General features: G+C 44.4%; 1 protein-coding gene across 5 annotated transcripts in view; it reads right to left on the reverse strand.

Annotated features, from left to right (window-relative positions):
• LOC119657248 overlaps positions 1-13,267 on the reverse strand; it is a 302,733-nt gene that overhangs the window by 101,202 nt on the left and 188,264 nt on the right. For all 5 annotated transcript variants that reach the window (XM_038064081.1, XM_038064088.1, XM_038064097.1 and 2 more), the window contains exon 2: positions 8,920-9,305. In XM_038064081.1, coding sequence (XP_037920009.1) covers positions 8,920-9,005 — 86 coding nt within the window. In that variant the 5' untranslated portion in view covers positions 9,006-9,305. The remainder of the gene's footprint in view (positions 1-8,919; positions 9,306-13,267) is intronic.

Consider the following 13,267-nt stretch of genomic DNA (forward strand, 5'->3'; position numbering starts at 1 on the left):
CCAGTGGCTTTGTGTGGGCGAAAATAAGTGGTGTATATGTATACAGCTGCTACGCCCCACCAAGTTTGACACTGCCTGAATTCGAGCAAATGCTTGATAATCTTGTTCTCGACGCAAGGGGACGAAGTCCAAAGGTGATTGCTGGTGATTTCAATGCTTGGGCCCTAGAGTGGGGTAGCAGAGAATCAAATGCTAAGGGGCGCAGTCTATTAGAGGCTTTTGCGCAGCTGGACATGGTTTTGGCTAACGAAGGTGCCGTAAACACCTTTCAGAAAGGGGGGTCAGGGTCGGTTGTAGACCTGACCTTTATCAGTCCTGCGCTGGCGCGTGGTATGTCCTGGTGCGTCAGCGAACGCTACACCCACAGCGATCACCAGGCAATCTTCTTTGAGACATGTGTCGAGCCACAGGGCAAAGAGCTATCATGCCCGAAACCGAAAAAGGTTTCAGGCTGGTCTGCAAAATCTTTGGATGAGCAGAGCTTCTTAGAGGTGTGGTTAGATCAACCTGACATAGCGGGCGCCTCTACGGAAAGAGCCGTCCATCTGGCTCAATGCATCGCCAAAGCATGTGACGCGTCTATGCCTAGGAGGTGCTCATTCCCCAGTAAAAGACCAAACTACTGGTGGAATGATGAACTGACCGGTCTTCGATCAGCCTGCCACCGAGCCAGAAGAGCGGCTCAGAGGGCGGTAGGTAGAGTCGATCAGGGGCAGAAAGAGTGCGCCTATAAGGCAGCCCGCAAAACCCTCAAACTCGCCATCCAACGAAGCAAGACAAAATGCTTTAAGGAGCTCTGTTCAGAAGCGGACATCAACCCGTGGGGGAGTGCTTATAGAATAGTGATGGGACGATTCAGAGGCCGCTCCTCTCCGCAGATCACGTGTCCCACCCTCTCGCTGAAAATCATCCAGGGGTTATTCCCCCAGCAAGAGGAGAGCACCGACACATTCCAACCACCTCTGAATGTGACGGCAATTCCTCCAGTTACCAGAGACGAGCTGCTGGAGATCTGCAGCAGAATAGGAGACAATAAAGCGCCGGGCCTGGACGGAGTGCCGAATAAGGCCCTTAAGCTTGCCGTGAAATCCAGGCCGGACATGTTCGCTGAGCTGTTTGAAGCGTGCATGTCCGAAGGAATATTTCCGGCGGCTTGGAAGCGACAGAAGTTGGTACTTCTGCCTAAGCCTGGTAAACCTCCAGGTGAACCATCGTCATACCGACCCATATGTCTTTTGGACACAGTAGGGAAAATGTTAGAGCGGGTTATCTATAATAGATTACTCCCGGTTGTTGAGGGCCAAGGCGGCCTTTCAGATCGGCAGTATGGGTTCCGAAAAGCCAGATCAACCATTGATGCCATCAAATTGGTTACTGGCTTGGCCGAAGATGCAATTCACGGAAAGAGTAGTACCAGCAAATATTGCGCGGTAGTAACCCTGGACGTGAAAAATGCATTCAATTCGGCCAATTGGAATCTAATACGCAAATCCCTAGCGAAGATTTGTATTCCCGCCTATCTCGCTGCTATCGTCGATAGTTACTTAACTGAAAGGAGGCTATGGTATGACACTGATGACGGACCGCAGGAGTACGTTGTTTCCGCCGGTGTCCCACAGGGCTCCGTATTGGGCCCACTACTGTGGAACATCATGTACAACGATGTACTTAATCTTCCCCTTGCGGAGGAAGCCACAATGGTGGGTTACGCTGACGACATTGCACTGGTTGTCGTCGCAAAGCATCTTGAAGATGCTGAGTTATACTCAAGCGAGGCAATCAGTGCTGTCAAATGCTGGTTGGAGAGCTCTGGTTTGACGCTTGCGGAGGAAAAAACAGAAGCGGTCCTCATCACGAAGCGCCGGAAGAGAAATTACGCCTGTGTTAGAATCGGGAATCATATCATCACTTCCAAGCCGACCATCAAATACTTGGGGGTGGTGATAGACAGGAAGCTCAGCTATAAGCAACACTTACAGTATATTTGTGATAAATCATCCACTGCTAGTATGGCCCTGGCGAGGATGATGCCGAATGTGGGAGGGCCACGGCATACCTCTAGGTTGCTTATAGCCAGGGTGGTGACCTCGATCATGCTCTATGCGACCCCAGTTTGGAGGGAGGCGTTGTGGATGTCAGGGAATGCTACCAAACTGAGTTCAGTCTACAGGAGGACAGCCTTGAGGGTATGCTCTGCCTTCAGGACTGTCTCAGATGATGCAGCATTCGTCATCTCTGGAATGATGCCGATTGACATCTTGGCAGATGAGATGGCGAATATATACCATGCAAAGCCAACCTCTTCCTCATCGCGGACAAAGAACGCTGAGAGGGAGAGATCCATAAATAGATGGCAAGAGCGATGGGAACGCTCGGGAAAGGGCCGGTGGACGCACAGGCTCATTCCTGCCATCAAGGAGTGGTTGGAGAGACGACACGGTGAGATTAATTATAATCTCACCCAGTTTCTCACGGGACACGGAGGATATCTCCAATACCTTCACAGGTTTAAATTGGAGACCTCACCCGATTGTCCAAATTGCAATGGAGTCCCAGAGGACCCAGAGCATGTATTCTTCCACTGTCCGAGATTTGTGGAAGAAAGGAGGAATCTAGAGGAGACTCTAGGAGAGGTGCTGGTACCAGAAAATCTGGTACCGAAAATGCTAGCACATCAAAAGAATTGGGATGCGGTCAACTCCATGATCGCATCTATTCAAGATAAATTGCGAAAGGCAGAGGAAAGGAGAAAAGCGCGGTCACGTGCGCCGCGTATAGAAGAAATGGGATTAAGCTAGAGTGAGCTGACTCCGCCCCGTGATGTAATACCTTATGGTGGTTCCGCGGGGCAGGGAGGGAGTCGGGGGTGGTTTTAGTGGGTAAAAATCCCACACGCTGGTGTGTCCAGACCAGTGTCTTTTGAAGATTTCCACCTCCTCAAAAAAAAAAAAAAAAAAAAAAAAGACAGACAGACAGACGGACAGACGGACAGACAGACACCGTCTCGATTCTAATAAGGTTTTGTTTCACACAAAACCTTAAAAAGGGGATATCACGCAGTGCAGCAATTATAGAGATATCATGTTACTGCGTACTATCCATAAGATATTCTCCGCTATGTTGCTAGGTCGGATAGTCCCATACGCCCAGAATATCATTGGCTCATACCAAAGAAGCTTCACTCCAGGCAAATCAGCCACAGATCACATTTTCTCTCTGCGACAAGCGATGGAAAAACTGGCCATCAATTGCACCATCTTTTCATCGACTTTAAAGTCACCTATGACGGCATGACCTGGGTAAAACTATACACGGCCATGAGAGAATTCGGTATCCCGGCGAAATTGATAAGACTGACTAGGCTGACCTTGACCGATGTGCGAGGCCAGGTAAAAGCAGCAGGATCACTCTCGAAACCATCCAACATCGAGAACGGTCTAATACAAGGGTCCTCTTTAACCTGGCCCTTGAGAAAGTGATTGGCGATGCAGATGTAAATGCGAGAAGCACCATCCTCTTCAAATCCACCCAACTACTGGCCTATGCTGACGATTTCGACATTATGAGAAGAACAACCCGAGATGTACAGTCTACCTTCATCCAGATCGAGCAGGTGGCGCGAGATCTCGGGCTGCGCATTAATGAAGGGAGGGCGAAGTACATGGTGGCAACATCAGCGCCAAAAAACCAAAGAACGAACCATTCTATCTAGAGTCGAAAATCACAACCGATAACAGCTATGACGATGAAATCTGCGCAAGGTTGTTGGCTGCCAACAGAGCCTATTTCGACTTACGAAAACTGTTTTGCTCGAAACTTCTCATCATAGGGTCAAAGCTCTTACTATACAAGACAATGATCTGGCCAGTCCTTATGTATTCCTCGGAGATTTGGTTTCTTAGCAAGCAAAATTGCGAACTCTTGGCCACGTTCGAGAGAAGAATCCTCCGAAGAATTTTTGGGCCCCTACATGAGGGTAGATGATTTCGTAGCGAAATCGAAGAGCGATACCATGACCGTCTCTTTGTGGATAAAATTCAGGTCAACAGGTTGCGGTGGTACTTCCTCCGTATGGATGAGTATGATCCAACCCGGAAAGTCTACAAGGGCAATACCTATGGTAGAAAAAAAGACGAGGCAGATCCTGCTTGAGATGGAGCATTTACGTAGGTGAGGACACTAGACCGCTTTTAGGGTTATCGAATTGGTGGACCTCGGCGTAAAACGGGGGTGTCTGAAGTTCCTTACTAAGGCAGGCCTAAATCGGATACCGGTGGTTGCACCGTTGATGATGATGGTAATATGTGAACCGTACCAAAATTGTGATAGCATTATTTGAGCAAGAAGGCATTTATACGGGCATGTGGATCACAAGCCATGCAGGAAGCAATGGTATTCTTGGGAGCTGGTTTTGTAAGGACGAAAATCAACCGGTTACATGAAGCAGCACACTCTATAACCAAATAATCTTCTTAATATTGCAGATTGCAGTGCAGTGCTCCAGTGCTGCTTTTGAAGATGAGGTAGAGAGCCGACTGAAATGGTTATAGAAAGTGGTGACGACCCGAAGATGACAACGATAGAAAAGCCAAATTACTGGTAAACACCACGGGGTTATTATTTAAAGGAAAAATACCAAAATCTCTAAAGTAGCCTTAAGAGGCTATATGGAAAGCAAACGGGATTGCCACAAGTAACTCTGCTTTGAGAGTAATACGAACCGCGCGGGATATTGGCTACAAACTTTTAATAAATATGATTCATAGGCAAAAATAATCTGAAGTGAAGAGGACACTTCTCTTGTTACAAATAATTGCAGCTCTTTTCTCGCAGTACGAAGAGTATGAATCTCAGCGTAGGGTTTAATAGGACATCTCCTCGATCCCTGAGGGAATTCGCGTTGGCAGCAGAGATAACAGAACTCTAGGCTTGGACAGAATTCCAAATGAAGCTCTTATGATGGTTACTAAGACTAGACACGAATGGTTCATTAGTAACTTGTAATCGTGCATGGTGAAATGAATATTTTCTACCCTGCAAAGGCAAATGTAAAAGCTGCTTCTGCTATCAAAGCCCTAAAAAACCGCCCGGGATGCCAGGATTTTCGTCCTATCTGCCTTTTAAACACTATTAGGAAGATATTGGAGAGGGCAACAAAAGGCGGCTTCCTTCATTCTGATAACCAATATCGGCGCCCTAGAATGAGTTTGGCCCATTGTAGAGTCGATGCTGTAGCAATGGTTGCGGTTGTGGCTCGGGTGGAGCTGTCAGGAAAGGCTTTAATTTGGTGAGCTTTTGCTGAATGAAAGTCAGTCAAACTGGGCATTTCTGGCTATTTACCTTTGGATCCTTCAGATCCATATCAAGACTTTTGTTTTGAAATCATCTATAACAGGGAAGCCAACTTCTTTTGATTTAGCCGGCAACCTGGCTTTAAATGTAACGCACCCGGAATACAAAGAAGTGAAATCATTCATACCTTCAAATCATGGATATGAATGGTTAGCTTGTACCCGGGAATGCGGTTCTTGTGATAAATCACAGAAAGAACAATATTACCGGTATTCGGGTTGCTCAAAGGTGCTTCCTCTACCACCCTAGAAGCTGGCTATTGTACGGAAAGAATTCGAGCAACTTATCTAACGGGGTATTTGCAGACCTTCAACCAGATTTTGGTCTTCCCCACTCCATATGGTCCCTAAGCCAAAGGGCGAATGGCGCCCCTGAGGGGAAGACTAAACGCACAGACTGTTCGTGACCGATATCCCATTCCATTCATCCACAATTTTGCGCATCATCTCGCAAACTGTCGCATCTTTTCGACCTTGGATTTAGCCAAGGCGTATCACCAAATCCCTGTAGCTCCAGAAGACATTCCAAAGACGGCAATATGCACACCCTTTGGACTCTTCGAGTTCACACAGATGACTTTCGGGTTGTGCAATGCGGCGCAAACTTTTCAAAGATTCATTCACTCGGTCTTGCGAAACCCCGACTTCTGTTTCATGTATTTGGATGATGTTTTGGTCGCTTCTTCCTCAGAGTCTGAGCATTTAGCCCAACTCGAGTGCATTTTTCAACGTCTTCTTGAGGCCGGCTTAGTCCGAAACGTTGATAAATCCAGTTTTCTCCAGACACAGGTGAGATTACTCGGCCATTCCATTTCCCCTGACGCTATACAGCTCGACCCAGACAAGGTGCAAGCCATTACAAACTTCCCGCGTCTGAAAACTGTGAAGGAGTTGCGGAGGTTTTTTGGCATGATAAACTTCATCGTTTCCTGCCCAAGGCCGCCCAACACCAGTCCGTTTTGAACGCGTACTTGTCTGACCCTAAAACAAAAAACACACGAGAGATTGTGTTGCCTAAAGAGACTGTCCACGCGTTTGACAAATCCCGACAACAACTGGCTGATGTTACACTCTTGGCATTTCCTTGACAAGATTGTTTTTGTTGATGCCTCTGACATCGCAGTAGGTGCTGCTCTTCACCAAAAGGTGAATCAAGTCTGGCAGCCGTTGAGCTTCTTCTCTAAACAGTTGAACTCCGCTCAACGGAACTACAGCACCTACGATCGAGAACTGCTCACCGCGTACTTAAGCATTAAATACTTCCGTTTCCCAATAGAAGGCAGGCCGTTCACAGTGTTCACGGACCATAAGCCTCTCACGTATGCTTTAAAACAAAAGCCCGACAAAGCGTCCCCTCGTCAGCTTCGACACCTGAAGTTTATAAGTCAGTTCATGTCCGACATACAGTACGTGTCCGGCACGGACAACATAGTTCCTGACGCTTTGTCTCGTGTCTCCGAGGTAAACATCCCCGCCTCACTCGACTTCTCGGCTATCGCCAAGGCGCAGGGGGATGACGCACTACTTCAAAGCCTCAAATGCAACCACATCTTCGGCTCGAACCTCTCTCTCTGCTGCGAGTACTCGGAAAAGGGACCCCGCCCACCTTTCGCAAGGAAGTGTTCCACATAGTTCACGACTTAGCGCATCCAGGCATCAGGACGACAAATCGGCTGTGAAAAGAAGTAGGCTCATTCCCACGTACTACCAAGCGATTCCAAACAATACACCTCGACATCGAAGGCACTTTGCGAGACTCGCGGTTTCAAGTATTGTGTCACAATCATCGACAGGTTTACACGGTGGCCTGAAGCAATATCTCTGAAGGACATTACGGAGCAATCTTGTGCCGAAGCCCTCTGTCGAGAGTGGATACCTCGCTTTGGCGTCCCTGCAGTGGTCATCACTGACCAGGGAATGCAATTCGAGTCCACCCTTTTCTCAAAGTTAGGCAAACTCCTGGGATTCAAACGCCAGCGGACTAATGCATACCACCCGCAATCCAATGGGATGCTAGATCGGTGGCACCGGACGCTGAAATCCGCCATTATGGCCTGCGACGATCCGCCCTGAACTCAAGTCTTGCCTCTCGTCCTAGTTGGCCTCCGAACAACCCGCCGAGAGGAATTTGCTGCCAGCCTCGCGGAGCTGGTATACGGGGATAGCCCAAGGCTTCCAAGTGACCCGGTCTTCGACAAGAGATCGGGTCGCACAGACTTTGGATTGCTGCGTCTGCTGAGAGGCAACCTCCACCGCCTTAAACCTACACCTCCGCTAGGTTTCATCTGGGGGCGGAGTGATGTAGCGCAGACAGACAGATGCCACCACCGGTGCTCTCCGTGGCGTATTCGAACTCGCCACGAGAGGGGAAATCCAACGGCGAAAAATCCGTTTTCGCAACCGGTTTTTTTAAAAATCAGTTAGTTGTCAACCGTCGAAAGAGCTGGTCGCCTTAAATGTAAATCAATTATTCATTCAGAGTGAAATTATGCGGTGTTTCCAACGATTAATTAATAGAAGTAATGAAAACTTGTTGTTTCTTTTCCGTTGGTGTAGGTATTTTATTCTTGCAAGTTCTTGTTTGCACTCATGAAGGGAACAAGTGGTTCCCGAAATATCGGTATTTGCAAGAATAAAATACCTACACCAACGAAAAAGAAACAACAAGTTTTCATTACTTCTATCAATTATTCATTGTGATAAAACATATTTCCAAATTACTATCTATGGAGTGCAATCTTTTTATACAAAAATAGAACGAATAGAAACTTTTCGTTAAAAATCAATCATCATATACCTGCAGTAGTGGAGGACTGATGATTGATGCCAAGCTGAACTTGAAGAAGCACGAGAGCAGGCAGTAGATGCTAAGTTGTCTTCCAATATCAGGGAGCCAAAGTAGAATCACTCTTATTATATTAATAGCATAAAGTGAACCAACCAGAACCAAGCAGAACCAAATAGGTATCAATGAACAGTGCATGAGCCTTTCATGCATGAATTTATTTAGAAGTTATCTTTGCTTCGCACAATTAAAAGTTTACCTATTAAGCCACCTGAGAGAAGATAAGGTAATGTTAGGTAATGCAGTGATGTTGGGCAAGGTGGTGATGTTGTAATGTTTGGTGATGTCTGGATCACGCTTGGTGATTGTAATGTAATATTACCCTTTAAGGTGATATCATTTTTGCAGTTTGGTGATGTCTGGATCACGGTTGGTGATTGTAATGTAATATTACCCTTTAAGGTGATATCATTTTTGCAGTTACATGACATTAAGGGTAGCATCAGATAAGACAATGCGACACAGAATGAGAGTACGACAAAATAGTCGTGATACAAAATAAACTTCAGGAACTAAGTTGATCCCAAAAAGGGTAACCGCCATGCATTGGTACTATGCTGGGTGGAGAAAACAAGGGATGAACTTAAGAAGTTCAGCTGTTAGTCCCATTCAAGGACTTTTTTTTAAAACATTTCAGGTTAAAGGACGAAAAAATATTTTTATGAAATTTTTCAAACGTAGATCAAAGAAAATGTTTTAATGGAATTCGGAATAATAACTTACCTCGAGGCATTTTTATTTTTATTTCCTTTTTTTCGGGGCCGAACTATATGATTTTCCATCCATGATCGTAATTTCGAACCGAACATTATTTTTTCGTATGTTGACGAAGAAAATGTTCAATCTATCGCTTCGTCCCACTGTATTTTTAAACTATAGTCTCAATCCTTATTTAGTTTGTATCCTTAGGCTTCCTGTTTTACTAATTTAATGTTCGAACTTTTTCGGTAACTTCGTAGTTTTACACTTCTTGTATATTGTTCACAAAATATTGAATCGAAATTTATAGATAGTCCTCGTTTGGGTTTTATCAGACAAAAAAAATATTTTCTCGACGGACGGATAAGCGTTTCGTATTTTCCTTTAGGTAGTATTTCGGCTAATGTAACCTGAAAGCAGAAGAAATTAAAATTAGTGAGTTTGAGATACAAAGATACATAATAACTTTGAGAATGCTCATAAATAAATTGGTAACTTCTCAAGCTGAATTCCGAAAGTTTTCTATCCAAAAACTTTGCGTTGGAGCCTCTTTTATTAAAAGTAATCTCCTGGGCTTTCTCGTGCATTATAATTTGCAGTCCATTCAAGAACAACTCTCAGCTCTACTCCCTCAAAAATTTAATTTAAACCCAGAAATCTCGTAAAAGGCATCAATCTAATCTCGTTAAATTCCACAACGGTCGGCGTCCTCAATTTCGCAAGCGAGTCAGGCCGCGCCATTATCAAGCATAAGTTTCATCTTCCCGTCATAATTACAAGTTTCATAGACTCCTGATATTTTCTATGTTTTCAGTCAATGTCGGGGATAATAACAACTTGAAACAGATGCTAGCCAGCTCAATTCCCTTCCACTCGAGCAGCGACATCATCTTAAAGACCGCCATAATAATCGTCATCGTCCTTGTTATCATAATGGCGATAAACGAGCGTCACCGTGTACCACTTGCAATAAATGTTTCTCTTCCATTGCAGACCACCCTCACTTTCCTTTGCCTACGTTAAGGAATTTGCATAATCTAGGTATAGCCTGCCTTCCATTGAAGCAAAGCAACGAAAGAGATTACAATAAATATTCGACTTATAAGCCCTCTCCCGTAGAAATATTTTGGTTCGCTGGTATCCCTTAGATCCTTTGGATCCATTCGACGAACCCTGCAGCCCTTTATCACTTCTTCCTCTATTTTTATGCTTTATGTTCGGTGCGAGACGGGAAATTTGAAAATGTTGGCGAGAGCGCGAATATTTTTACGGAAATTCAATTCTCCGTGGTAGTCAAAGTTGACGGTGGAATTTGAACCAAATTTCGTGCCTCGGACATACATAATTCCATTGCAGGCGAGCTGGAAAGGAGTCAACTAGGTTGTGAGCTGTATGCCCGGAAATAATAAAAAGTTTCCAAGTTATGCACGCTGGTGTATCCAGGGAGTATCCTCTGGGCAAGAGGAAAAGTCCCACGAAGGCTCGTTAGCAATGAGGTACAGTCAGAGGAAACTCGTTCATGCACTTCAGTATTAAGAAGATGCTTTCCCTTTAATAGATTACAAAGATTCTCCTAATGAGAATGAAATTGCATTCTGAAAATTCAATCAGATTAGCTTGAGGAAGCCGGCCGAATTCCTTGTCTATTCAATACTATAGCCAGGATCAAATGTAATTAAAATTCCAGGAGATATCAGGACATCGTTAAAAGTGAATATACTTCCACCCTATGTTCATAAATCCGCATGGCATTAACTTTCACACTTTACAAAAGAAAATCTCGTAAGTGAATTCGCACTACTCCACCCAACTGTTATCATCCCCAGACCCGAGTATTCGGCAAAAATGAAAATCAACGAATAAAAGGCTGAATACCAAAATGAAATCGACACTGGTAAGCCCTTAAGCTCTGGCAAAAGGCAGCCAGGAAGGAAGACCATGACGCATGGGGGCTAATTTGCATTCAAGGAATATCATCCTGACGAATGATGATGCCAGTCAGAAGGGAACCCTCAAGAGTCCCGGGGCCATTACTGCTACTCGGTTTCGGTAATGTTGTTTTCGGCTTTCTCGTCGACGATATTTTACAGTTTGCACACACGTGTAAACTTTTCCCAACGCATTCGTTACATACCGAAATTCTGCTGAAATGACAACAATTGCCCCGGCCACAGTCAGAGATACAGGTTCCAGGGTGTACGCGTTGTCCTGCTATTTAGCCTTCAACGAGACGCAGAAAAAATGCTCCTTAAAGTGATGTGTTATGCAAATTTCCTGAAAGAGGGTCTACGCTCAGCGCGTTTATTTTTTTCACTTCGAAATTCAAGCGCTCAGAATTGACTTTGCCATTTCTCGTCCTGTTCCAAGCAAAACCTTTCAAAAACCACTTTACAAAATCATTTTATGTGGTTCGAGTTTGGCGTACCAATTCTTCCCTTGCATACATGTGAATATTTTAGCGGGAGCTTTAGACGACTAGGTGACGACCCTGCAACAAAGGGAATGGGAAAGACCAAGGAAGGATGACTTTATTGGAAGCTGGTGAACTGATGTCGACGGAAAATCAGTTTATGGAAGGGTTGAATTTAATGCTTCCGGGAAATTGGGTAGGTAATGCGGGTAAATAGGAATTGTCTAGAGGTGTTACATGAGGTGGATGATAGGAAAGTGGAGTAAGATGAAAAATGTATTTTATGCATTTTTGTATTGAATTTAAATTAGCCGGAAGTGTGCTGTAGGGCTTCAGGTGTGTAAACATATATGCTGGGTTGGCTCAAGAGGCCATATCGATCGAATTTCATAAAACATTTTTCTTTGAGAATTATTCATCGTTTCCCTTGAATTGATGAAGTCAGTTCGAAGATTTGGGGAAGCCAACCTTGTTGAAGAAAATGAATTCAGAATTCAAAAGGCTAACAGCTGCGCTAGTTGAAAGTCTACCTCTAATGATTTATCGAAATAGTTTCAGGGCTTATTGGATTTTCATTGGCTTTTACAATAGAAGATGTGTCCAATATAGGCAAGGAAACAAGTCGGAATACCGGAAGCTCGCGCTTCGGGTATAAAGGTTTTGTGTTCATCTTATCTAAGAAATTTCAACGCACATTTTTCTATCCGTATACAGCTACAAAACTACGAGACATACGTACATATTACAGCCGTAGATGGTACGCTCAGCCTAAACAAACAAACTGCCTATTTCCGAATATTGTACATTTATATGCACGTATATAAATTGATCGTACCCATATTTCCGATTTACTTCTTATATCTATCTAATTAGGCACTACCCGCAAAGTCCATTAGCACGCATGTACTATATGCCTACATACACACATGTCTCGTTGGAATAATTGATATTTATATACAAATGACTAAAAAACTAAAACAAAATAATCCTTTTCCACCCAATTCATACGAACTTACTTCGTTGTGGGTATTGATGAATTGATAGGTGATAATGACGTCATGCAGGTTATAGAGTGCCCGAAATTCACAAAAAATGGTAAAGTTTTACCCCCTATAACTTTGTTAATAATAGTTTGATTTTCTTCAAACTTGACCAAATTGTGCATTATGTTCTTCACTACACGCATGCCAAATTTTGTACTTCTGGGATGAACATAAGGGGGGTGCCGGGTAAATTCCTAAAATGTGGAGATATACTATTATTAACTTTATTTGTGCAGATATCGGAACCGGATATATTTTGAGGCCTAGATTTCGTAGAGATGCATCAGCGTGATTTTTTTCAGATTTTTCGGTTGGATAGGTTCTGAGAACGGGACCTGTTACACTTTTTGGGGGTCATATTTTAAGCCCTCACTCCCTTATGTTTCACCCAATATCAAACATTGAACCAATTTCGAAAAGTACTAAATGAGACCTTTCATTTGATACCCCACATGGCCACATTCTGTGAAAAAAAAATTTGCACCCTCCGTTCACATGTATGGGCAGCCCCCCCCTAAACTAAACTTAACACAAAATGGCGTCAATTGCTACATGTAAAGGGAACGGCAGATTACATACTCCTACCAATTTTCGTGGCAATCGGTCCAGCCGTTTCCGAATAAATCGGCTGTGACAGACAGACAGACAGACAGACAGACAGACATCTTGGGACAGTCAGAACACTCGTTGGGACATCATCGTCATCAACGGCGAAAGAACCGGTATCCGGTCTATGCCTGCCTTAATAAGGAACTCCAGACATGCTGGTTTTGCGCCGAGGTCCACCAATTCGATATCCCTAAAAGCTGTCTGGCGTCCTGACCCACGCCATCGCTCCATCTTAAGCATAGGATAGATATTGCCCTTACAGATTTTCCGAGCTGGATCATCCTCATCCATACGGATTAAGTGGCCCGCC

This window comes from Hermetia illucens, chromosome 1 (assembly GCF_905115235.1).
Source record: "Hermetia illucens chromosome 1, iHerIll2.2.curated.20191125, whole genome shotgun sequence".
Lineage (NCBI taxonomy): Eukaryota > Metazoa > Arthropoda > Insecta > Diptera > Stratiomyidae > Hermetia > Hermetia illucens.